Source organism: Eumetopias jubatus, unplaced genomic scaffold (assembly GCF_037043125.1).
Source record: "Eumetopias jubatus isolate StellerSeaLion01/CBP00866 unplaced genomic scaffold, mEumJub1_p1.0 scaffold_1, whole genome shotgun sequence".
Taxonomy (NCBI): domain Eukaryota; kingdom Metazoa; phylum Chordata; class Mammalia; order Carnivora; family Otariidae; genus Eumetopias; species Eumetopias jubatus.
In genome coordinates, this window is record NW_028274807.1 from 215,660,233 (window position 1) to 215,682,187 (window position 21,955).

The 21,955-nt window shown below is 64.3% G+C and overlaps 1 protein-coding gene across 2 annotated transcripts; it reads left to right on the forward strand.

The window, feature by feature from the left end:
• Positions 1 to 2,065: 2,065 nt before the first annotated feature.
• ZBTB7A (zinc finger and BTB domain containing 7A) lies at positions 2,066 to 20,706 on the forward strand. Of its 2 annotated transcripts, none has more exons than XM_028126278.2 (3): positions 2,066 to 2,349; positions 12,010 to 13,289; positions 16,970 to 20,706. In XM_028126278.2, exons 2-3 carry the CDS (start codon positions 12,025 to 12,027, stop codon positions 17,466 to 17,468), a joined length of 1,764 nt encoding a protein of 587 aa, XP_027982079.1. In that variant the 5' UTR covers positions 2,066 to 2,349; positions 12,010 to 12,024; the 3' UTR covers positions 17,469 to 20,706. The 2 variants fall into 2 exon arrangements, with proteins under 2 accessions (XP_027982079.1, XP_027982078.1); XM_028126277.2 differs by lacking the exon at positions 2,066 to 2,349 and adding an exon at positions 3,493 to 3,599.
• The last annotated feature ends 1,249 nt before the right edge of the window (positions 20,707 to 21,955 follow it).

Sequence of the window (21,955 nt, forward strand, 5' to 3'; positions counted from 1 at the left end):
ATTTTCATATCAGGGACGGGAGTGAGCTCCTGGGAGGTAGGGGTCTGCCATCCTGGCATATCCTGAAGGACCCACCCCCAGCCCTTCTGGCAGGATCCAGAGCCAGGTGAACGCTGCCTTTGACATCCTTGCTCATGGTCCCTCTCTGGGCCTCAGTTTGCTCATATATAAAATGGCCTGCTTCTTTTCAGGGCGTGTTGAGGATTAGATTCAATGCCAATCTTCTATATGCATTCCCGTCCGCTTCTGAATTAGGTTCTCAGCTGTAGAGAAAGGGTGCAGGATATTTGAGACTGGGTGGTACAGGAGGGGAAACTGAGTACTGGCTGAGTGGGTGGAGCTTGGGGTGAGGTGGGGGGCGGTGAGACCCTTGAGGAGTAAGGACAGAGCATTAGTTATCTGCCGGAGTCCAGGCACAACCCTGAGACCTGCAAAGTGTCTTTCTGCTTGGCCCTTCTAATCCCAAGGCTGATGGCAGGGTGGTTTAAGGAAGGAAGAAGGGCTTACGTCCCAGGCAGGGTCGTTAGAGCAAAGTCCCTGGGTTCCACCCTCACCCGGGACCTTCGTGGCCCCTCCCTCGGTCCCTTCCCACCTATTAGGGGCTGGTTTCAGGCTGCAAGTCCTGGGGCTGTCACTTCCCCTCTGGGGGCCTCCCGGGTTTCCCCTTGAAGCCAAATTATTATTACAAAAGCCGATTCAACCCGTTTGGGAGTTGAAAGGCGCCTTTAATATGTTGTGCGTAGAAGTAATAAAGTACAAGGGGCGGTGGGAAGCTTTGAAGTCAGAGAAGGACAGACTGAGTCCACTTCACCCAAGTTTCCTGCCTGTAAGGTAATGGTGGTAATGATAATAGCAATAAATGAGTATAATGAGATTAGATGTTAGAATGGAGGTAAACAGGACCCCGGACAGAGCCAGCCACTCGAGAAGCGCTCAGGGAAAGGCAGCTATTAAGCAGGTGCCAGCCCTCTCCGTCCAAGGGAAGGAGGAAGGGGAAACTGAGGCCCAGAGACCCCACGCGGCGGGTCACACCAGCCAGCCCTCCCCAGGCGCCTACTGTGTGCAGCGAGCAGCCGGCCGGGCCGGGTCAGGCTGTTCTCACCGCTCGTCCCCTCCTCCCCCTCCCCCGTCCCCCGCCGGACCTCTCCCACGACCGGGGAGGAAGTGGGAGAAATGGACAGGGAAAAAAGTTGGGTTGAGCCAACGCCTCCCCACTCCCCATCGCTGCCCCTCCGGAGCCACGCAGACCCTGGCGAGAGCGGCCCACAGGACCCAAACGTCCGGGGCCCGGTCCCCGTCCAGCCCAGCGGCCCGCAGTTGGGTGGGGGAACTCGGAAAGCCGGGAAAACAACCGCCCAGCCCGCCCCTCGCCAACCCCTTCCCCCGCTACGCCCCTGGCGCAGCGGGCGGAGGCGACTCTTTTATATAATCGCGGGCAGGCAGGTTGGCTGCTTCATTTAGGGACCCAGGAGCCCAGCGGACCCAAGCCGTCATTCGAAAACCCGCCCCCGGGTTCCTTCTGCGGCTGGGCAAACTGAGGCCCGGGGAGGGCCGGCGCCTGGCCCGGGTCCCCACTCCCTCGCCCCCCACCCACCCCCAGCAGCCCCGGCCGCAGCGACCCACGCCCGCGTCGGTCCTCGCAGTGCGCACAGCCCTCCCCGCCCCCGCTGCCATCCTGCCACGCCCCGGGCGTCGGGGGCAAAGCCCGCGCCCCCCCGCGCCCGCCCCTGCGCAGAGGCTGGGGGCCTGTTTATCTGGAGGCCCCCACCCCCCCTCCACCCCGGGGGGCCCGCTCCCCCCGCGCCCCGGGGAGCTCTGGGGCCAGATAAGCTGGCAAGCTGGCACGGCGCCGCGCAGCGGGGCGGAGAGGTCATAGGAGGGGGGGCGCGCCGGGGGCGGGCTGGACCCCCCCCAACTTGACAAAACCTAGTAACAGCCCGGTCTCCCCGGCGCAGCGGGCGAAGCCCCACGGGAGGGCAGAGACGTGGCAAGAGGGGACCTGCCGAGCCTGTTCTGGCCTCCGAGGCCAGGGTGGGGGGGGCGGGCTGGGCGTGGGGGGGGGCCGGCGGCTGCGGCACCTTTAAGACAAGGGAGGACCCCTCTTGCCCTCGGAGAAACCAGGAAGGGAGTCGCGAGCATCATACGGGGCTTTGGCTGTACTGTACAGTTACTGTAGGGGCAGTGACGCCGCCGCCGCCGCCGGAGCGAGGGAGCGACGAGGGGAGAGCGCGAGAGGCGGAGAGCGAGAGACGCGGACCCCGGAGGCAAGCGGCCGAGGAGCCCAGTCCCAACTCCGGGCCCCGGCCCCTCGCGCCCCGGCCCGGCCCGGCCCCGGCCCGGCCGCGCGAGGTAAGTCAGCGCCCGGCGCGGCCCCCCGCACGGGGTGCAGGGCGGGGACGGGCCGGGGGCGCTGCGCCCACCTCTGCCCTCTCGGGAAGGGGAGATCAGGGGAGCCGCGGACGTTCCGCAAGTTTCAGAGGAGGGGGTGGTTGGCAGCTGCCGGGAGGCTGGAGGCGCCCTGGATCCCGAGCGCGGGGAGGGGGCGCCGCCCGGGAAGGGGGATTGGGGGCGAAGTGCACGGGCTTGTGCCCCAGCCCCCCCCCACCCGGGTGCATGGCTTTTCGGGGATCCCAGGCGCGCGGGGAGAGGGGGAGGGGAAGCGGGGCCGCATTCAGGGTGGGGGAAACCGGCGTGGGGAGATAGGGGGGCGCGTCGCGTGCTAAGTTTGCAGCTAGGTACTGGGGGTGCTCTCGCCCCCCGGGGGCCTATTCGGTGCTGCGTGCATACGTTGGAGTTGGCCAGGATTGAGCTCCATGGGGGATGGGGGGGAGGGGGCTGAAAAAACAGGGAGGGGGGCTTTGCAAAGGAGGGGGAAGGGGTGGAGTGTCCTAGTGGGCGGGCGCGGCCGCGGGGGCTTCTGGACGTCGTAGTCCCCCTGCCGCTTGCGGTTGGCAGGTGGCAGGCGGCTCGGACTACAAGTCCCAGGGTGCCTCGCGCCGGCGGCCCGCCGCGGTCCGCGGGTAGGGGCGGTGCGGAGGAGGGGCGGTGAGCGGCGGGCCGGCGAACCAATGGGCGCGGACCGATCGCGCGGCGGGGCGCGGGGGCGGGCCGAGCCGGCCCGGGGGCGGGGCCTGAAGCCGGGCTCCCCTCGCCGGGGGCCGGTGGCGGTCCCCGGCTTCCGGCTGCGCGGCCCACGGGCCGGCCCCCTCCCCGCCCCGGGGCCCCTCCCCGCCTGGTTGTGTAACCGTCCCCAGCCCCCCTCCCCTCGGCCCCCCGCCCTGGGGGGGGGGTCACCCACCCGGCGCTCCCCGGGGAGGGCGGCGGCCCAACCGGCCGCGCGGCGCAAGCGAGCTCGGGGATGCGCGGCCTAGTGCAGGCCGGGCCCGGGCGTGGGGGAGGCGGGCGGGCGGACCCAGATCCGGGGTAATTTGCATCGCCCTCCCCCCAGCCCGGGTGGGGATTGGCCGCCGGCGGCGGGGGGTGGCGCGGGGCCAGGCTCACTGCCGCCTCCCGGCCCCTCGGAGGGAGCCAGCCCAGCCGCAGCCGCCGCCACCGCCGCCGCCGGGGCCGGGCCCCCTTGCCGCTGCCCCGGGAAGGAGGTAGGAGCCCCCCGCGCGGGCGGCGCGGCGGGGGCCCGCGGGCCGGGGCGGGGGCCGCGCGCTGCGGCCGGGGCGGGGGAGGGGGCCGCTTCCTGCCCCCGCCCGGGCCTGACTCAGCCTTGGGTGGGGGGACCGGCCTGGTCCCTTGCCCCGCCCGCGCGGCCGCGCGGCTCCGGCCCCCGGGGAGGGGGTGGAGAGCACCCCTCTCCCCCCGCCCGCGCCCCCAAAGCGCGTGACCCCTTCTCCTCTGGCTCGGACCCCCCTCCTTCCCCTTGACGCCACCACCACGTGCGAACCCTGAGCCCCGGCAGAGGAGGGGGTGAGCTGGTGGGATCCGGCCCCCTCCCTCGTTCTTCCTCCCTCCCTGGCTTGGGAACCAGCCCCCTCCCCCAGCCCCAGGCCTGGGAAGCAGGCAGGGACCTGAGCTGAGCGCTGGGGCTGGGTGCACCCCCAGGCACAGGCCTTTGCGGGTTCTGGGAGGCACTGCCCGCGCTGGCTGGCTGCGGGGGAGCCGGGTGGACCGCAGCAAGAGACTGCTGTCCAACGCGGCCGGGGCACCCAGTGGGCGCCCGCTAAATGTTTGGGGAATGTAGCCAGCAGTTGAGTGAGCGGCAGGGGGAGGCCGACAACTCGTCTCTCTCGCCCTAGGCAGGCGGCGGAAGTGAGAGAGCTGCTGGTGCCCCTTCCCCGGGCGTGCCCACCTGGTTCACCCATGGGTGGCGGGCTTGGTTTACTCCCCCCTCCTCCCTGCCAGCTGCCTCCGGGAGCAGGCCCGGCTGGAGAGGGCATCCGGGATTCCATGTCAGCACCCCCCCCCAACAACAGGGCCAGGGCGTAACCCTGAGTGTGCCGCTCCCACACTGGGGGGCCCTCGACAGGACCCGCTGATCACTTCCTATTGGCAGAGCTGCTCTTGGGAGAGGTCGGGGGAGTCCAGGCTGGGCCCTGTTGCTGCCCGGTGGCCGGCTCCGGGCAGGGGGCATTCCCCCCCGCCCCCGGGGCCACCCGCCCTCCCCCCTCCCCGTGGGGCCCCTGGAGCACACCGGGCCTGGCACTTGTCGGCTGGGCTCGGGGCTCTGTTTACCGCCTGCCATCGCTGTGGAGACGGGAGCCTCGGGGAGAAGGGGGGGCAGGAGCCAGTGACTGGAAGAGCGAAGCCCTGGGATCCGCATGCCTAATGAAGGAAAGAGGAGCCAACGGGGACACTGAAATTTTAATTCGTGGGTCACTTTGGGGGGGTATTTATTATTCAGTTCTGATTGGCTGCGTGGTGGCCAGTCAGCACCCTGGCCCGGGCCGGGCGCCACGAAACTCTCAGCGCTCGCAGGCCCTGGGAGAAGCCGCGGTTAGGGTGGCCTCAAGCGCTGGTGCACCCTTCGCTCTGTGTGGGATACTGAGGCCCGGCAGAGCTCAGCCTCCATCCAGTAGGGAAGGTTCCCGAGGCAGTAGCAAGTACCTGCGTTTGCTTTTTTCCTTGCTTTCTCTTCCTTGGGGCCCTCTGATCTATTGCTGGCGCAGGTTGGTGGCAGTCCCCATTGCCTTACGAGGAAACCAAGGCTGGGAGAGGAGCCTGGCCTGGCGCGGGGCTTACAGCAACCCGGGGAGCTGGTGGCGTGGCGGGGGGTGGGGGGGAGACCGAGGCCCAGGGGGAAGCAGAGAGCAGCCCAAGGTCACCACGCTAGAGCTGGGTCTGACCATCGTGGTCCTGCCTCCTGGCTCGGGATGAGGCCCACTGCTTCCTTCCTCTCAGCTGAGCGGCGCCCACCCACCTGTCTTCCAGAGGGCCTGGGGGTCGAGAGCAGGCGCCTGTAGGCCAAATGGAGCTTTCCTGAGGCTCATGAAACCCTTTGCGCAAAGAGGACAGTGAGACTCAGAGAGGGCCAGCAAGGTGCCCAAGGTCACACAGCATGAGCCCCTGTCCTCTCGCCTGCCAGCCTTCTGTGGCAGGCACTTTTACGGCTTTCTGGGGCCTTTCCCACCCCCTCTGAGCCACAGTCCCTCGCCTTGGCTCCTTGGCCCCTTGGCCCCTGGAGACGGGCAGGGCTCTCTGGGTTTTATGACCCATTATACCTGAGATGACCGAGGTCACCTCGAAAAAGCCAAGTCTCAGGGCCAGCCCCTCTGCAGCAGAGCTGGCCCGAGGCCTGTGGGGGGTTCGAATGACGGCCCACTAGTTGCTCTGTGACCTTGGACAAGCCCCTCGGCCTTTGGGAGTCTGGGTGTCCCCCCTTGTAAAATGGGGTTATAGGGTATTCTGTGGGTGGTGCCTGAAGATCTACCTGCGTTCCTGTTCCTTCCCTGCCTCGTGGAGGGAGCACCCCGGTCAACTCAGGGCGCCACCGGGATTCTGCTGGAGTGTGTCGCCAGGCCAGCCACTTGAGACACGCAGCACCCGCACCTGTCACCTTGTGCTCCAGGCACCTGATGGGCCATAAACCACCCCGCAACAGCTCTGGGCAGTGGGGACCAGAGGAACAGGCTTGGGTGGGGGCCGGTGTGGTCCAGCCTCAGCCCAGCCCTCTCCTCCACCTGAGGTCTACCTGGGGAGGTCACTGCCCCTCTTGTCAGCCTCAGTCTTGCTGTCAGCCCAAATCTGTAGGCCTGAGGGTTTGGTCAGCCATTCCCCAGGAGCCCTAAGGAGCATTTGCTGGGTCCCTGCCGTGCTGGGTCAGGGCCTGGGAGAGCCCCTGCTGCATCCCTGTCCTGATGACTAGGGCTCCGGGGCCCCTGTCCCGGAGTTCACAGATGCCACGAGTTCACAGATGTCAGCCCGACTCCGGTCCTGCCCCAGGCGCCCTGTGTGACCTCAGGCAAACCTCTCCCTCTTCTGGGCTATCACAAGGCAGCTCTGAGGGGGCATGAGAATAAGCTGTCCTCAGCTCCAAGGCCCCCAGGGGAGGGGGATTTAGTCCCTTGCTGGTGCCCCAGGGGTGGTGTGTGGCGGGGGCGGTATGGAGCCCTGGAAGGATCAGTTAGTACAGAGCCAGTGGGTCTGTGTTAAAATTCAGCTCTGTCGTGTGACCCTGGGCAAGTCCCTTACCCTTTCTTGAGCCTCAGTTTCCTGACCTGTGAAGTGGGGCAATGATTACAGACCCTGTAATGCTTGATGTTAGGACGTCAGCCGCGCCACCCCCCCCCCCCCCCCCCCCCGCCCTGCCCTGCCCTGCTGCCCTGGAGCCTGTGGGGGAGCAGCCCCTCCCCTCGGGGCCTGAGGCGGGAGCACCAAAGCACGGAAGATGCCCTGTGGAGAATCTGGCGCTTGTGAGGAGCATGGCCAAAGGACCAGCCGCTCCATCTGTCCCCCCAGCAGGCTGTGAACGGCCACTCAGTGGAAGTGTCCCCACCCACGCCTTTCTGGTTTAACTGGAAAACAAGGCCTCGTCCCACCTCCCACCAGGATGTGTTTGATGGGAGGGAACTTGGCGGGTTTGTGGGCACAGGACACTAGGGCCCCGATGGGCTGAGCTCCCCTCTGGGGCGTCCAGGCTGAGCCCTCTCCAGCTGCCCAGGCGGGGGACAGGGGTGGGGGTGGTGCAGGTACCTCCTGGTAACAAGCAGGCCTCGGGGTCTGGAGGTAGAGAGGAGTCCAGCTCCTACAGGCCACCCAGGCGTCTTAGGGCAGTTTGTACAAGCAGGTGCAGCCTGAGCAGGGGCGGGCTAGGAAGTGATGGGATTCTGTGAAACCTGGCTTTACTTACCCCAGGTGATGGGAAGCTCATTCCTTCTAACTCACCATGAACGGCTTCTCCCTTCCCTGGACTTCCTCTTGGAACCCAGTGCTGGTGTCAGGGCTGTTACTTCCTGACCCGTGACGGCACTCAAGAGCGTGGGAATAGGGTGAGCCTCAGCCCCACCCATGAGTTGGGGGTCAGATGGGATCCCCATGACCTCCTCATCGCCCCCCCCACACACACACACTTCCCACTGGGCCCGCAGCCTTCCTGCCTCTGGCCCTTTAAGGCCTGGGCAGGAAGCCCCTCCCCATTTAGGGCAATAAATGGACACATAAAATGGCCGAGGGCCTGTTTGCTGGTGTCTGGCCTGGAGGGAGGCCTATGAGGACAGGCGGGCTGGCAGCCCAGCAGCCACGCCGGGCCGTTGGTGCCCCCCACTCCCTAATTGGGACGCTGCATTCCTGTCCCATTAAACCCCAGGCCGGGGACCGGGCCAGGCAGGGATTGGCACCAGGTCAGGGCGGGGTTACCCGTTGGGACCAACCTTGCAACACAGGCCGCTGGCCTGTGAGGGGGCGGGGGCGGCTGGGCGTGGGCCTGGCAACCGCACCTGGGCACCAGACTTGCTGTGTGACCTTGGCCCGGCCACCCACCCTCTCTGGGCCTGGTTTTCCCCTCCAGGTGACGGCTCCTCTCCCCTGGCTTCCTCCCGGGGCCCCCCACACACACTCCCCTGACACATCGTTCGTTGGTGGGGAAGGGGTTGAATTCCTGCAGTAACGTTCAGAAGTTAAGTTCAGAGCCCCCCATGCACAAGGAGGGGGACAGTAAACAGCCTCATTGGGCCTTTGGGGACCGGTGCAGGCACACAGTAGGTCCCCAGGAGGAGTTTGCCCAATGGGCGAGAGCGGGACCCTGGGCCTAGAGCAGCCCCAGTCCCCTCGCTGCTGTCATGACCTCTGAGGAGACCGAGGCAGAGAGGCACCGCCTCTTGCCCAGTGTCCTAGCCTCGGAAGTGCAAGAGCCGGGATGAGGGCCCAGGCTGCTGTGTGTGGCACATAGTAGGTGTCAGAGTTCCCTTTGGTTTCCTGTCGTAGTGTCCGTGGGTGGGGGGTGGAAAGGCCTTGACCCCTCATTAGGCTGCACCCCGCTCCTCCAGGAAGATGTCAGGTGGCAGTTACCTGCCCACCCCGTGCTGGCCGCCCCCTCTCCTTCCTGAGGAGTGCAGGGAGGAGGAGGAGGAGGCCCGCCCCAGCCCTCACCTTGCGCCTGACCTTGGGAAGCCTGGTAGATGCAGCCTCCTCTCCCTGTCCCTCTCCCAGGCGCCCACCTCCGGGCCTTGGCCTCTGCTGTTGCCCATGCTCAGGACGCCCTTCCCACAATCCTGGGGTCCTTCCTGGGTGGCACCTGCTACTCCTGGGACCAGAGGAAGGCACTCGTGACCTTACCCTGGGGCCCCAGCATTTGAGTGGCTGCAGCTCGGGTCCGAGAGTCCGAGTCCCAGCCTGGCCGCTGGTCTGCTCACTGCTCTTGAGCCTCTCCTCGTCTTTAGTAAAGCCCAGGGTTACCGCGGGAAGGATGAAGTCAAGATGCCTGGTTCGTTCCTCAATTAGCTCCTGAAATGTCCGGGGCACAGAGGAGGCCCCACAAGGGCCGAAACCGGCTTGGGTTCTGCTGCCTTGGAGAAAGTGCAGCAAGCAACCCCGGGTTAGATGGGAGGTGGGACGGGGGGACCCCGCCAGCTAGGTGGATGGGGCTGGGTGTGGGCTCTCTCCAGCGCCTAGCTCTGTGGTCCTCGGGTCATCCGGTTTGCTGCGCCCCTACTGTGCATCCGCGGCAGTGGGGGTGGCGAGCACAGAGGGAAGGGGTGCCCCACCTCTAGCCCGGGAGGAGCCTGCTGAGGCCTGCCCCTCGGCCGCCGAGTCAGCACCCAGCGCCCCGGAAATCCCACGGAGGCGAGCGCGGGGGCGGAGCTCTGATGAAAGATGGGCTGGGTGGGTGTGGGCCTGAGCTCGGGGACCCTGGCCTGCTGCTGAGGGTGGGGACCTGGTCGGCGTGGGGGTGCGGCTTCCTAGAGGAGAGCAGTTTCATTGGATTGTCATTGCCAAGGAAACCACCTGGTGTGGGGGCACCTGCTAGGTGCCAGGTGCCAGCCGGGCCTGTTAGAGCACGGGAAGCCACAAGGCTCTCCCGGTGAGAAGATGCGGTGCACAGTGCGTGTTCAGCAGACGGGGCTGTTTATTGCCCCGAGCCCACCTGACCCAGCAGGGGGGGCTCAGCCGCCCTGCCCTCCCTCTCCCGTCTCATGCGGTCTTCTGCCTCTTTAGAGGGAGGGCCACAAGAGGCCTGGGTGGGGGCAGTGGCCCAGGGCGTGGCGGGCAGGTGGCATGTGTTCCTGGAGAGAGGGTGTGGGCCAGGTGTCTGCAGAGCCAGTTTAGTTTCCAGGGTGAGGGACGAGGTGACGGCTTGCTGAGCCGGTGGGGGGAGCGGGGAGGTGGGAGGCCAGACCCTGCGGGTCAGGCTCGCCGGGCGCCCTTGGCCAGGATTCCGAGTGTGTCTGGGCCTTTGTGTTCTCTTCTCTCGGTGGGGGTCATGCTGCTCTCACGGGGAGGGGGGGGTTCTTTGGCCGGCATCCATCTTCCCAGGCCTGGCCCTTTGGGGGAGGATCCCTTATGGTTATGTGGGGAAAGAGAAACTCTCGGACCCCGCGCAGACCCCCAGTCTTGGTCCGGTGCCGCATGCCAGGTCTGAGGCCCAAGCTTGCCTCCTTCCCAGCTGGGTGGTTTCCAGCGAATGAGAGCCCGGGCATCTTCAGCCTTGATGTAGGGCTGTGCCAGCCCCCTTGCCCGGCGGCCTCAGTGCCCGTGGGAAGGCGGAGGCGGAGCGGCCCGTGGCGGGGTGGCTGGTGAATCATCTGAACCATTTCAGGTCCCGACCTCGAGGCCCCCAGAGACACCTTGGTCCAAGGGGACGCTGAGGCACCTGGGGGCACAATGGTGAGCAGGGCCAGGGTGGCCATCTTGAGGCGGATCAGAAAGGGGTGAGGAGGGCCGAGGCCAGTCTGATCCGGAGCCCATCTGCCCACTTGCTCCCTGGGGCCTGGGGCCAGACAGCAGATGGTGGCAGGGGGTGGAAGCCGCCATAGGGGCTCCTCCGAGGCTTCCTGGGGCTGAGCCTCAGATGGGGTCAGCCCCCCATCTTCCTGCTCCCCGCAGCCACACTTGAGCCTCTCCCCCCCCCCCCCCCCGCCCGCCAACGGGCTGGCGGAACAGAGCGGGGAACGGAGCAGCTGGTGTGGTCAGCGGGGAAAGGGGGCGGGCTGCAGAGAGAGGCGTCCTGGGAAGTGTAGTACGTGCCTGGGTGGCCGCACAAAGGCCTCTGTGTCAGCCCCAGGGCGGCCCAGGGTTGGGACAGTCCCGCCCTGGCCTTGGGTCCGGCCATACCAACCCTGGGGTCCTTGGCCAGGCTGGCCCCTCAAGGCAGGAGGGATCTGGTTTCGACCTGTGTTGGGCTGCTCCGCACGGGGGGCTGGGGGGTCCTGAGGTGGCCAGGGAAGGCACAGCTTCATCCCTGCCCCGGGAGATGTCCGGGGGCTCTGTCCTGAGAGCTGACCAGCCAGAGGAATGTGGGTTGTGTTGGGTGGCTTGGGGCAGCCGGGTGCTCCCCAGAGAGGGTGGAGGGGTGGGGACAGGAGCCAGAGGGTTGCACAAGCGCCCGGGTGGGTGGATGAGTCACAGCCCAGGGGAAGGCGGAAAAAAGGAGTGGAGGAGAGGGGCAGGACAGACAGAATGCCGCCCCCCGCCATGGCCCGCTCTTCCAAAGGCCTCTGTCCATTTGACGGATGGGGAGACTGAGGCCCTGGGCCGGAACAGCAGTGGCCAGGGTCGCCAAGAGTTGGGGAGGGGCTGGGTGGGCCTGAGGTGGGCAGGAAGCCCCTGTCCCCCTTGTTTCACCTTTGTGGGGTTCAGCCTGGGTGGGCCGGGAAAAGGAGTGTCAGGCCATTCCCCCATTACTCGACCAAGGCCAGACTGCGCGGTGGGGCCTCCCCGGGGCAGGAGGGGGTTTGTTGTGCCGTCGTCGCTGGCTTTGCCCCTCCGGGGCACGCCTACGGCCGGTTGACCCCAGCCCGGTGTCTGGGTCTCGGCTTCTCCCTTTCCCTCTGACTCAAGAGCCCCCCAGCCCAAAGAGAACCGGGCCTCACTGGGAGGCAGGAGTGAGGGTCAGAGAGGCCAAGGGGCCAGGCGGACACAGACCCTCAGGTCATGCAGCCAAGATCTGAGTTGGGCTGCAGCTGCAGGGCCGCTGGCACAGCTCCTGCCTGAGTCCTGGTTTCTCGCCTCCCACCGTGGGGATGGTGCTGCCCGGAGGCCTGCTGGGGGCTCGGGTGTGGTGGCACACAGTGGGTGCCTTGGGTCCCTGCCTCCTGGGAGGCTGTGGGTGGAAGCCAGCGCCCGGACGCGTTAGGAAGCAAGTCACGTGAGGCATTGGTTGAGCACCTACTGTGTGCTCATCCCACCTCAGCTCAGCCCTTGGACGAGTAGTGCAGTGGGCCCTCTAGTGGAGGAGAGGGCGCCAGGGTCCGTCTCTGAAGCACCCGGCGTGGGTTTTGCCAACGGACGACACGGAACTGGCGCCCAGCTGGGAAACTGAGGCTGGGGGCGGGGCGCTCCTTTCCGAGGGTCTCCGGCCCCGGCCGGCGTCCCTCACCGGCACCCCCTCCCTCCCTGGCGCTGCAGGTCTCGGCGCGGAAGATGGCCGGCGGCGTGGATGGCCCCATCGGGATCCCGTTCCCTGACCACAGCAGCGACATCCTGAGCGGACTCAACGAGCAGCGGACGCAGGGCCTGCTGTGCGACGTGGTGATCCTGGTGGAGGGCCGAGAGTTCCCTACGCACCGCTCCGTGCTGGCCGCCTGCAGCCAGTACTTCAAGAAGCTGTTCACGTCGGGCGCCGTGGTGGACCAGCAGAACGTGTACGAGATCGACTTCGTCAGTGCCGAGGCGCTCACGGCTCTCATGGACTTCGCCTACACGGCCACGCTCACCGTCAGCACGGCCAACGTGGGCGACATCCTCAGCGCCGCCCGCCTGCTCGAGATCCCCGCCGTGAGCCATGTCTGCGCCGACCTCCTTGACCGGCAGATCCTGGCGGCCGACGCGGGCGCCGACGCCGGGCAACTGGACCTCGTAGATCAGACCGACCAGCGGAACCTCCTCCGGGCCAAGGAGTACCTCGAGTTCTTCCAGAGCAACCCCATGAACAGCCTGCCCCCTGCCGCCGCCGCCGCCGCCGCCTTCCCCTGGTCTGCCTTCGGCGCGTCCGACGACGACCTGGATGCCACCAAGGAGGCCGTGGCCGCAGCCGTGGCTGCCGTGGCCGCCGGCGACTGCAACGGCTTGGACTTCTACGGACCGGGACCACCGGCCGATCGGCCCTCGGCCGGGGATGGGGACGAGGGCGACAGCAACCCAGGTCTATGGCCAGAGCGGGACGAGGACGCCCCAGCCGGGGGCCTCTTCCCGCCCCCTGTGGCCCCGCCGGCCACCGCCACGCAGAATGGCCACTACGGCCGGGGTGGGGAGGAGGAGGCAGCCTCGCTGTCGGAGGCAGCCCCCGAGCCGGGCGACTCTCCGGGCTTCCTGTCGGGTGCGGCCGAGGATGGGGACGGGGACGGGCCCGACGCGGACGGGCTGGCGGCCAGCACGCTGCTGCAGCAGATGATGTCATCGGTGGGCCGGGCGGGGGCGGCGGCGGCGGGGGACAGTGACGACGAGTCGCGGGCGGACGACAAGGGCGTCGTGGACTACTACCTGAAGTACTTCAGCGGCGCCCACGACGGGGATGTTTACCCGGCCTGGTCGCAGAAGGTGGAAAAGAAGATCCGGGCCAAGGCCTTCCAGAAGTGCCCCATCTGCGAGAAGGTCATCCAGGGCGCCGGCAAGCTGCCGCGGCACATCCGGACCCACACCGGGGAGAAGCCCTACGAGTGCAACATCTGCAAGGTCCGCTTCACCAGGTGAGCCGGCGGCACCGCGGCGGGGGCGGCGGCGGGGGCGGCGGGGGCCCTTTGCTTCAACTGCAGCCGCGTGTGGGCCCCTCCCCCGCCACACACAGACACCACCTGCGCGCGCAGGAGCGGCGCTGTCCTGCCTGGAAGGGTGCCGCCTCCGTTTCTGGGCGCCTGCCTCCCCTGCACCCCTCGGGACCAGCCTTCGGCTGCGGGGAGAGCTCAGGCCCTCACGAGGGTGAGCGTGCGGGCGGCGGGGCCGAACCACACGAGGCTTGAGGGAAGGCGCAGGGAGTCGCTCTTCTTTTTCTGGGGGGTGGTTCTTCTCGACTGCTCTGGAGGCAGATGTTTGCCTTGGGAGAGGGTGGCTGCCCCGTGGGGCGCGGGGAGCCCGTGTGATCTCCTTGAGTCTCCCGGGAGCCCTGAGGACTCGCTGTCTTCAGCCAGCACTTATGGAGCACCTGCTGGGTGCCGGGCCCTGTTCTAGGCAGCGGGGACCCAGAAGTGCAGAGACACACTAGAGACCCTGTGGGGGCGATGGGGCGCATCTGAGATCAGAAACCACGGAATTGGTAACGCGAGTTGGCAGAGCTGCAGAGAACAAGGTTGGGGGGCGGCAGCTGTTTTAAACAGAGAGCTGAGACCCCGAGGAGGCAAGGGGAAGGCCAAGTGAACAGCTAGTGCAAAGGCCCTGAGGCCAGTGGAGCTTGGGGGTCGCCACAGCCCGTGGAGGGAAACGGGCCTAGGAGCCACCACTGGGCTTGGTCTCTAGGCAGGAGGAGTTGGAGGCCAGGCTAAGGGAATTTGTGGTTGGATCTTAAGAGTCCAGAGCTGGCTGGTTGGGCCTCGTGGGCCAGCCCAGTGGGGGTGGGGGGCTGGCGTGCAGGGGCCTGGCCAGGCTGGGTGACTCAGCATCACCCCCTACCCCCACCCGCCCTGGGGTTCCCCCAGCCACGCCCACCCAGGCTGAAGAAAGAGGCCATTGTCCCAGCTTCCCGGCCCTGCCCCATGGGGACAGGACCTAGGGGCCGACCCCTGGCCCCCTCCCCAGCAGGCCAGGAGAAGAGGGTGTGGCCCAGACTGCAGGGCCCAGGAGCCCAGGCGAGGGGCAAAGGGTGCCAGCTGGGAGGGAGGCAGTCTAGTTGGTGGCCCAGCTCCCGCCCCTTCGGTAAGATTGGGGTGCTGGTAGTCTTGGGGCCTCCCTCTTCCTCCAGACAGGAGTCCTAAGGTGGCTGTGGGCCCTGCCCGCCGGGGTCTCTGGGCCCAGGAGGGGCAGCTTGACAGAGGCCCAGCAAGCCACGGTCTGGAGAGGTGACCAGGCTGAGCAGAGGCCTGGAGCCCCCCCCACTCGCCCCAGCACCCCTAAGCACAGGCCTGAGGCGGTTTCATTCCGACCTGCTGTTCTCTTGGTCACCCCACCCTGACTCGGGCTGATCCTGTTTGCCAGTCAGGGAAACTGAGTCAGGGAGAGGGCCACCGGGCTACGCCTCTTGCCCGCATGTGCCCACCCGGCTCCTCTTTGCCCCCAACCCAGGGCCCCAGCCCCCACGCCTTCCTCCAGGCCAGGGAGCCCAGGGGCCCCTCTGAGTCACACTAGAGAGTTGAGTAAGCGGGACCTGTGGCAGCCGGGGCTATAATTACCCAGACCAGGGCTTGGGGTGACGAAACAGGCTGCTTCCACCCCCACCCCACCACCGTGCGGCCCCTGACCCACTGTGCAACTTGGGACAGGTCACTTTCCCTCTCTGAGCCTCTGAGTCTCACCTGGGGAGATTTCTGCCCACTGCTCGAACAGTCCGAGCCTCTACTGTCCCCTCTGGACCTGGTCCTGGGCTGGGATCTGGGCAAGGCAGCTGGAGGACCACGTTAGTGGACTTAGAGGGGGTGAGAGGAAAGGAGCTTGGCAGTTGCATCCCCTCACTGCTGACAGACCCGGTCAGTCTGGGGAACGATGAGTTCACTGTGGCCTGAGTTCTTTTGATGCACATAGAAGAAATAAGGCTGGAGAATGGGCAGGGGTGTGGTTGCAGAGGGCCAGGCCTTGACCCTCAGAGCAGTAAGGAGTCGAGAAAGCGTTAGAGCAGGTAAGGACACCAGCTGTGTGAGTGATTCCAGAGGGAGGGACCTGGGGCTAGACGAGCCTAGGGGAGACCAAGTCTTTGTCTGAGGGGTGGGAAAGGCTTCCTGGAGGAGGAGGGCAATTGATATGGGGCTTTGAAGGATGAATAGGAGTTTGTCAGTCCTGGCACTGACCAGTCTGGGGCGTCTGAAAAGTGAGAGACCCAGGGCATCTCGGACGTAGGGTGCAAGAGGCCGCAGCGAGGAGTGGGTCAGATGCTGGCCAGCGCTCCTGAGACCCAGGTCTCTGCCCCTGCTGGTGGGTCCAGGCAGGAGTCCTCTCCTGTGACTGTAGACCAACACAGTGCAGTAAAGCATCATGTGAGTCACCTCTGTGATTTTACATTTTCTGATAGCCGCATTTTTAAAAAGTAAAAGGAACAGGTGAAAGTAATTTGAATCGTATTTTACATCCTTTTTTTTTTTTTTTTTTTTTACATTTAACATGTAACCAATGTGCCAAATCATAAATGAGCTTTTTTTTGCGTTACATTAAGCAGATGAAGTCTTCAGGATCTGGGGTGCCTTTTGCACTTCTAGCGCATCTCAGTTGGGACGGGCCACATTTCAAGGGCTCGGGGCCACGTGTGAGCAGTAGCTGCTGTGGGCGACTGAGCAGCAGCCAGCCTGTAGTTGCTTTGGGCTGAGACGCTGACCAGCTTTGTGGGCCAAAAGGCCCCCGGCTGAGCGGGGTCCATGCTGTTCCCTATGGGGCAAGATGGGCAGGGAGGGGTCCCGGAATCACCCAGACCCTGCTGTCTTGGGGGTCACAATCCAGTCAGGCAGACAGAGGAGGAACAAGGAAACCTGCACACAGATGAAGAGTCGGTGGTGGTGGTATGAGGGACATGGGGTGGGGTTAGGCTGTAGCAGCGGGGAGTGGCCTCTCCGAGGAAGTGCCGGTAGAGCTGGAATTCAGATACGAAGATCTGGGAAGAAAGTGCTCCAGGCAGCAGGAAGAGCATGTGCAAAGGTCCTGAGGTAGGCGCGTGCTTAGCATGTTGCGGTGACAGCTAGGAAGCCAGTGTGGCCAGAGCAGAGAGCGGCGGAGGTGCTGGGAGAGTTGACAGGGACTGGGGGCAGCGGGGTGGAGACTTGCCGCCCCGGGATGCAGGACTTTCAGTGTTAAAAACCAGGACAGCTGGCCATCGTCTTTTACCAGACCCCCCCTCCCCCGCCCCCGGCATCCTGCCTTGTGCCCTGTAGTGTATTTCAGCCCCTGGAATAGAGCCTGGTAGTCAGCAGGCACTCCATAAATGCCCCAGGAGGGAAGCCCCTTATCGTCGTCCTCCTGTGGATAAGAAAAGGGGTTCAGAGAGGTTCAGTCCTTTGCACGAGACCACACAGCAAGTGGGGTCCGAGGCCTTTTTCAGTCCCCGTGGGCCCTCGGTGCACCGCCCCCCCCCCCCCCCCCCGCACCATAATGCCCAGGACTGTCCCTGCTCGAGCGCCGACGTCCCCCAGCCCCAGCCCGCCTGCCCCAGCCGGCTCCAACTCCGGGCCAGTGGGGGGGCGGCTGGGGGGCCCCCAGGCGGTGCCCACTGACCCGTCGCCCCCCCCCCCCCCCACAGGCAGGACAAGCTCAAGGTGCACATGAGGAAGCACACGGGCGAGAAGCCGTACCTGTGCCAGCAGTGCGGGGCGGCCTTCGCGCACAACTACGACCTGAAGAACCACATGCGCGTGCACACGGGCCTGCGCCCCTACCAGTGTGACAGCTGCTGTAAGACCTTCGTCCGCTCCGACCACCTGCACAGACACCTCAAGAAGGACGGCTGCAACGGCGTTCCCTCGCGCCGCGGCCGCAAGCCCCGCGTGCGGGGCGGGGGGCTCGGGGGGCCCGACCCCTCCCCGGGGGCCGCCGCGCCGCCCGGCGCCCCGGCCCCGCCCGGCTCCCCCGACGCCCGGCGCAACGGCCAGGAGAAGCACTTTAAGGACGAGGAGGAGGACGAGGAGGCGGCCAGCCCCGACGGCCTGAGCAGGTTGAATGTAGCGGGCGCCGGCGGAGGGGGAGGCGACGGGGGCGCCGGGCCCACCGCCGATGGCAGCTTCGCGGCCGGACTTGCCTGAAAACCAAAAAGAGAAAACAGAAACCCGAGCGAGCGAGCGAGAGAGAGAGAGAGAGAGAGAGAGAGAGACAGAGAGAAAATCACCCACCACCCCCCAAAAAACACAAAAAAAGAAAATCTATCTATATGCAGATATCTATATATATATATACAGATATATATATGAGGCGTCACAGAATCTAGGGTAGTGCTTTTCTCAGATTTTTCTCCTTCATGATGTTCTCTCCCTCCACGGGGACCCTCGCCCCTGCTCCGGCTCCCCGTCCCCCCCCCACCCCGTCGATGGGTTTCGGGGCTCGGTTTGGGGTTTTTGTGGGACACAGAGATTCGGAGGCCCCCTGGACATCCCCCGGCATGGAGCCTGGGGTCCCCTCTGAGGCCTGGTCAGGGCCCCAGGCCCCTGGTGGGGGTGAGGGTGGCCACGGGGGGCTGGGGGTGGGGGCGGGCTGTTGTTTTCATCCCCTCGCTGGTTTCTAGGAGTCTTTCAGACAGGACCTTAAACGATCTCTGTCCGCTGTGAGCGGACGTTAAAATGCACCCTGTCCCCACCCCCACCCTCCTTCCTCAGGGCACTTACTAAGTGGGGGTCTCCCCCCCCATCTCCCCGATGGCCTCCCCGCCTCCCGTTCCTGCCTGTGGTCCTCCGTGTCTCCTGGCCGATGTGACACAAATCTATTTATTTCCAGGCCTGGAGAGAGGGGGGCAGTGGGCGGGGGGGGGGGGGTGCCAGGGCGGCTCCCTTCACGGCACTTACACCCCGGCGGACCCCTACCCTGGACCGCTGCTCAGGGCGCCCCCCCCGCCCCCCAGCCTCGCTCCCTGACCCAGGCTGCCCAGACCCCACGAGACGTTTGGAGATTCAAAACTTTTTTGTCTTCACCCTCCCCTGCCCCTGCCCTCTCCCAAGTTTTTAAAGCACTTTTTAGATTTTTTTTTTTCTTTTCCTCCTTAAAAACAAAATTTATATATAGATATATATAGATATATATATAAAATATGCTTTCCTCAGAGGAGCAGGCAACAGTGTGGGGTGGACGAGCCCAGAGCAGAGGGAGCCCAGGGTCTCATGGCGGCAGGGAGGAGGGGAGAGAGTCCAGAAGTTCCAGTGTCACAAAAGCAATAAAAACAAGATTTTACAAAATGAAAGGAAAAAAAACAAAAAAACAAAAAAACAACAAAAAAAAAAAAGACAACCAACCACAAATAGAAGTCTTGGCACTTTGTAACAGAACGGGTACTACACTTTATCTTAATTCTTAATTTAAAAACATGTTTACAAGTTACAACCAACTTCTATGAAAAGTCGAAAAGACAAAAAAAAATAAATAAAAGAGAGCGAGCGAGAGAGAGCGAGCGAGCGAGAGAGCAAAAAGAAATTCCTAAAAGTCAATTTATTTTTGTACAAAATAATAAAAAAAAAAACCCACCACAGACGCAGAATCCACTTCTGTTCCCCGAGGTGAGGAGGGGGTCAGGAAGGCACGGGGGCGAGGTCTTCTGAGGTGGTCTTCGTGCTTTGCCACGGGGGCCTGCCCTGCAGGCAGGACCGTGGGGTTTTTGTGTTTCTGCCGTGTCCCCCCCACCCCCACCCCACTCCTGTCCCTTTTTGGTTCTGATTTGGAGATGTCTCATCACCCGCCAGCCATACAGTGGCCAACCCGTGTCCGCGGGGACCTTCCTTACTGACTCCCCAGCTCAGGGATGGGCCCGAGAGAGGGCTGGCCTTCCGACCAGCCGGAGCAGCCCAGCCCCCAGCCCCCAGCCCCCAGCCCCACGCCCCCTCCCTGCCGCCCCTGCCCTCATCCCTTGCCCACTTCGGGGCTCCCCGCCCTCCAGCATGGCCGCTTTTCCTTGTGGCCACCAAGGAGCCGCCATCTTGGACATGCCATCCCCGTCGAGGTGGGTGACGGGGCCCCACCTCCAGGGCCTTACACCCCCCCCCCCAAGCCACCCCTCTTTTTATTCAAAGGCACTGACTGTAATCTGGGGGCTGGCACCTGCCTCCCCCCAGCCTCTGGCTCCCCAAAGGCCCGGTATTGACCGAGCCACAGGCCACGGACAGGGGGCCAGGGCTGGGGGGACCATGTTGCCAGAGGCCAGGGCACCCTCACCCCAACGCCCTCTCGCATATGCAATGCCTAGCGTGGGACCCTGTAAATAGACGCCCTGCCAAGCCGAGACCCTTCCCCATCAAAGCCCAAGGTGAGGGGTGCCCCTGCTCCCCCCCTCCAGCTGCTGGCCCGTCTCTCCGCGCCCCTTTGCTCTGTGACACAGACTCCGTCTTCTCGTCTTCTTTTTCTTTCTTTTTTTTTTTTAAAGGGAAGCTTTTTAAGAAGGCAACTTGCATCATTGTTTCTACAGGATAGTTTTCGTGTCCCACCCCACCCCCGAGCCCGTCAGCCCCCCAAATGTCTCAGGACCCCCCCTCCTGAGGGGGGGTGGCAGGGGAGCCCAGGGCCGGGTGGCCTTGCTCACACCCCGGTGTCACGGAGTGAGCTCTTTCAGAGAACCATCTGTGGAGGCCAAGCAGAGAGCTCGGGCGCCCAGGCCAGGGACCTCCCCCCCCACCCCAACCCCAGCTGAGAGGTTCCCTGAGGGGACAGCCCTCTCCCCCCTCCCCCACCCTACCCGTATACCCCCTCGCAATAAAACCAACTGAAAAATCACAGCTGTCGTCCTGGCCAGTGGGGGCGACTGGACTTGGGGGATGGAGGCCTCTGGGACTATGGCGGGGGCAAGGGCTGAACCCCCGCCGAGCACACTTTTAACACAAACTTCCTCGGGAATTGCACTAAACCCCTGCCCCTAGCTCTGAGCTCAGCTTCTGACAGCCCTGCCCACCCACTCCGCCTTAACCCCTCTCCTGCTGCCCGCCAGCCCGTCCTAGGGCCGCAGCGTCTGCATGGGCCCAGCGCTGGGACCCCAGCCCCCCCAACTCTGCGCAATCACATACTGTATATAGACGTGGATCGATTTTATTTTTATTCTTTAAATTAAGGTCGTGATAAAGTGTTGCCAAAGATACTGCTGAATTCTCGCGTTTCAGGAAACAAACAAACAAAAAATATTTGAGGGGGAACGTGCTGACTGGTCAGAAGGGACACAGCAAAACGTTTTTTTGTTTGGTTGTTTGGGGTTTTTTTGTGTTTTCTTTTTTTGGGGTGTTTTTTTTTTTTAACTGCCTGGTACAAAAAAAAAAAAAAGAAAAGAAAAACAAAGCGAAATTGTTATTTCCATCATCTTGGTGAAGTTGCGTGGATGTGTGTTGTGCGCGCGTGTGCAAGAGTGAGGTCCCGGCCTGGGGCTCCGGGTTGGGGGGCTCTGGGGGGGCGCTCGGGGTTGGGGTGGCGGAGGCCCCCCTCCCCCGAGCTGTCCACCGGCCTGCAGGACCTGGGAGAGAGAGGTTAACACCCTTGCTACTCCTCCCTGCCTAGCCCCCCACCCCAACCCTGACCCTGCCTTTTGAGATTAAGAAAAAAAAAAACAAAAACAACACACACACACACACACACACACACACACACACAAAACAAAAACAACACACACACACACACACACACACACACACACACACACACACACACACACACACACACACACACACACACACACACACACCCTTAAAACCCAGTGAATGTAAATGGGCCTGCAGCCGGGGCTCCAGCAGGCCGTACCAAAGTCTGCCCCCGTTGGGTGGCTTGCCCAGGAGACCCCATGTGGCCATCTCATCCCGTTTCCGTTTGTACATGGCTGTCCCTTTGCTTCCTTCCGGGGGGAGGGGGTCTCAGGTGGGAGGGGAGGGTCCCGCAGTCAGTCCCTTCCAGGGCCCTCTGGGGAGTCTTTGCACTACTGAGACCCTTTGACAGGTGGCCGGAGTCGGGGGTGGGGGGGGCAGTGGCGGACGTGTGGCACGCGGTGGGACCGAGGCCGGGGCCGGGGCCCGGGGACCCCCCCCCCCAGGACCGAGGCAGTCCAGGCAGCCGGGATTGTAGGAGGCCAGACAGAGTGAAAGGAGAAGCAGGACAAAAAATTTTAAAACCAACAAAAAAAGCAAAAATCCTATTTTTTGAGAAAGAAAGATATTTATATTTGCAGTTTTATTTTAAAAAGTTATTTAAGCTGAGGAAGCAGCCTTCCTGGAGGGGTGGCTGGCGTAGGACGGGTCAGGGCCTGGGGGCTCAGGTGCCCCGGGAACCATAACCTCAGAGTTAAGACTAGCTCGCACTAAATACATAGATTTACATGGGGGGTGGGCGGGCAGGGCCAGGAGATGGAGGGGGCCGGGGAGACCCCCGTCCCGGAGTTGAGGCTGCCTGGAGGCCGCGGCCAGGGGTTCAGATACCCAGGTTCCCCCCTGCCCCGCCCAGGCCCGGATACGAGGTGCCTTGGACTTTGGGGGGGCCGGGCCTGGTGAATGGGGGGCAGGGGCGGCGCCCCGGGGCACAGAGCACAGAGCAGACATTCCATAGACTGTATTTGAGAGTCTTT

Coding starts and splice junctions, on each gene's coding strand:
- ZBTB7A (XM_028126278.2), top strand. CDS start 12,025: ATGGCCGGCGGCGTGGATGGCCCCATCGGGATCCCGTTCCCTGACCAC. Junction 13,290..16,969: donor TGCAAGGTCCGCTTCACCAG/GTGAGCCGGCGG, acceptor CCCCCCCCACAG/GCAGGACAAGCTCAAGGTGC.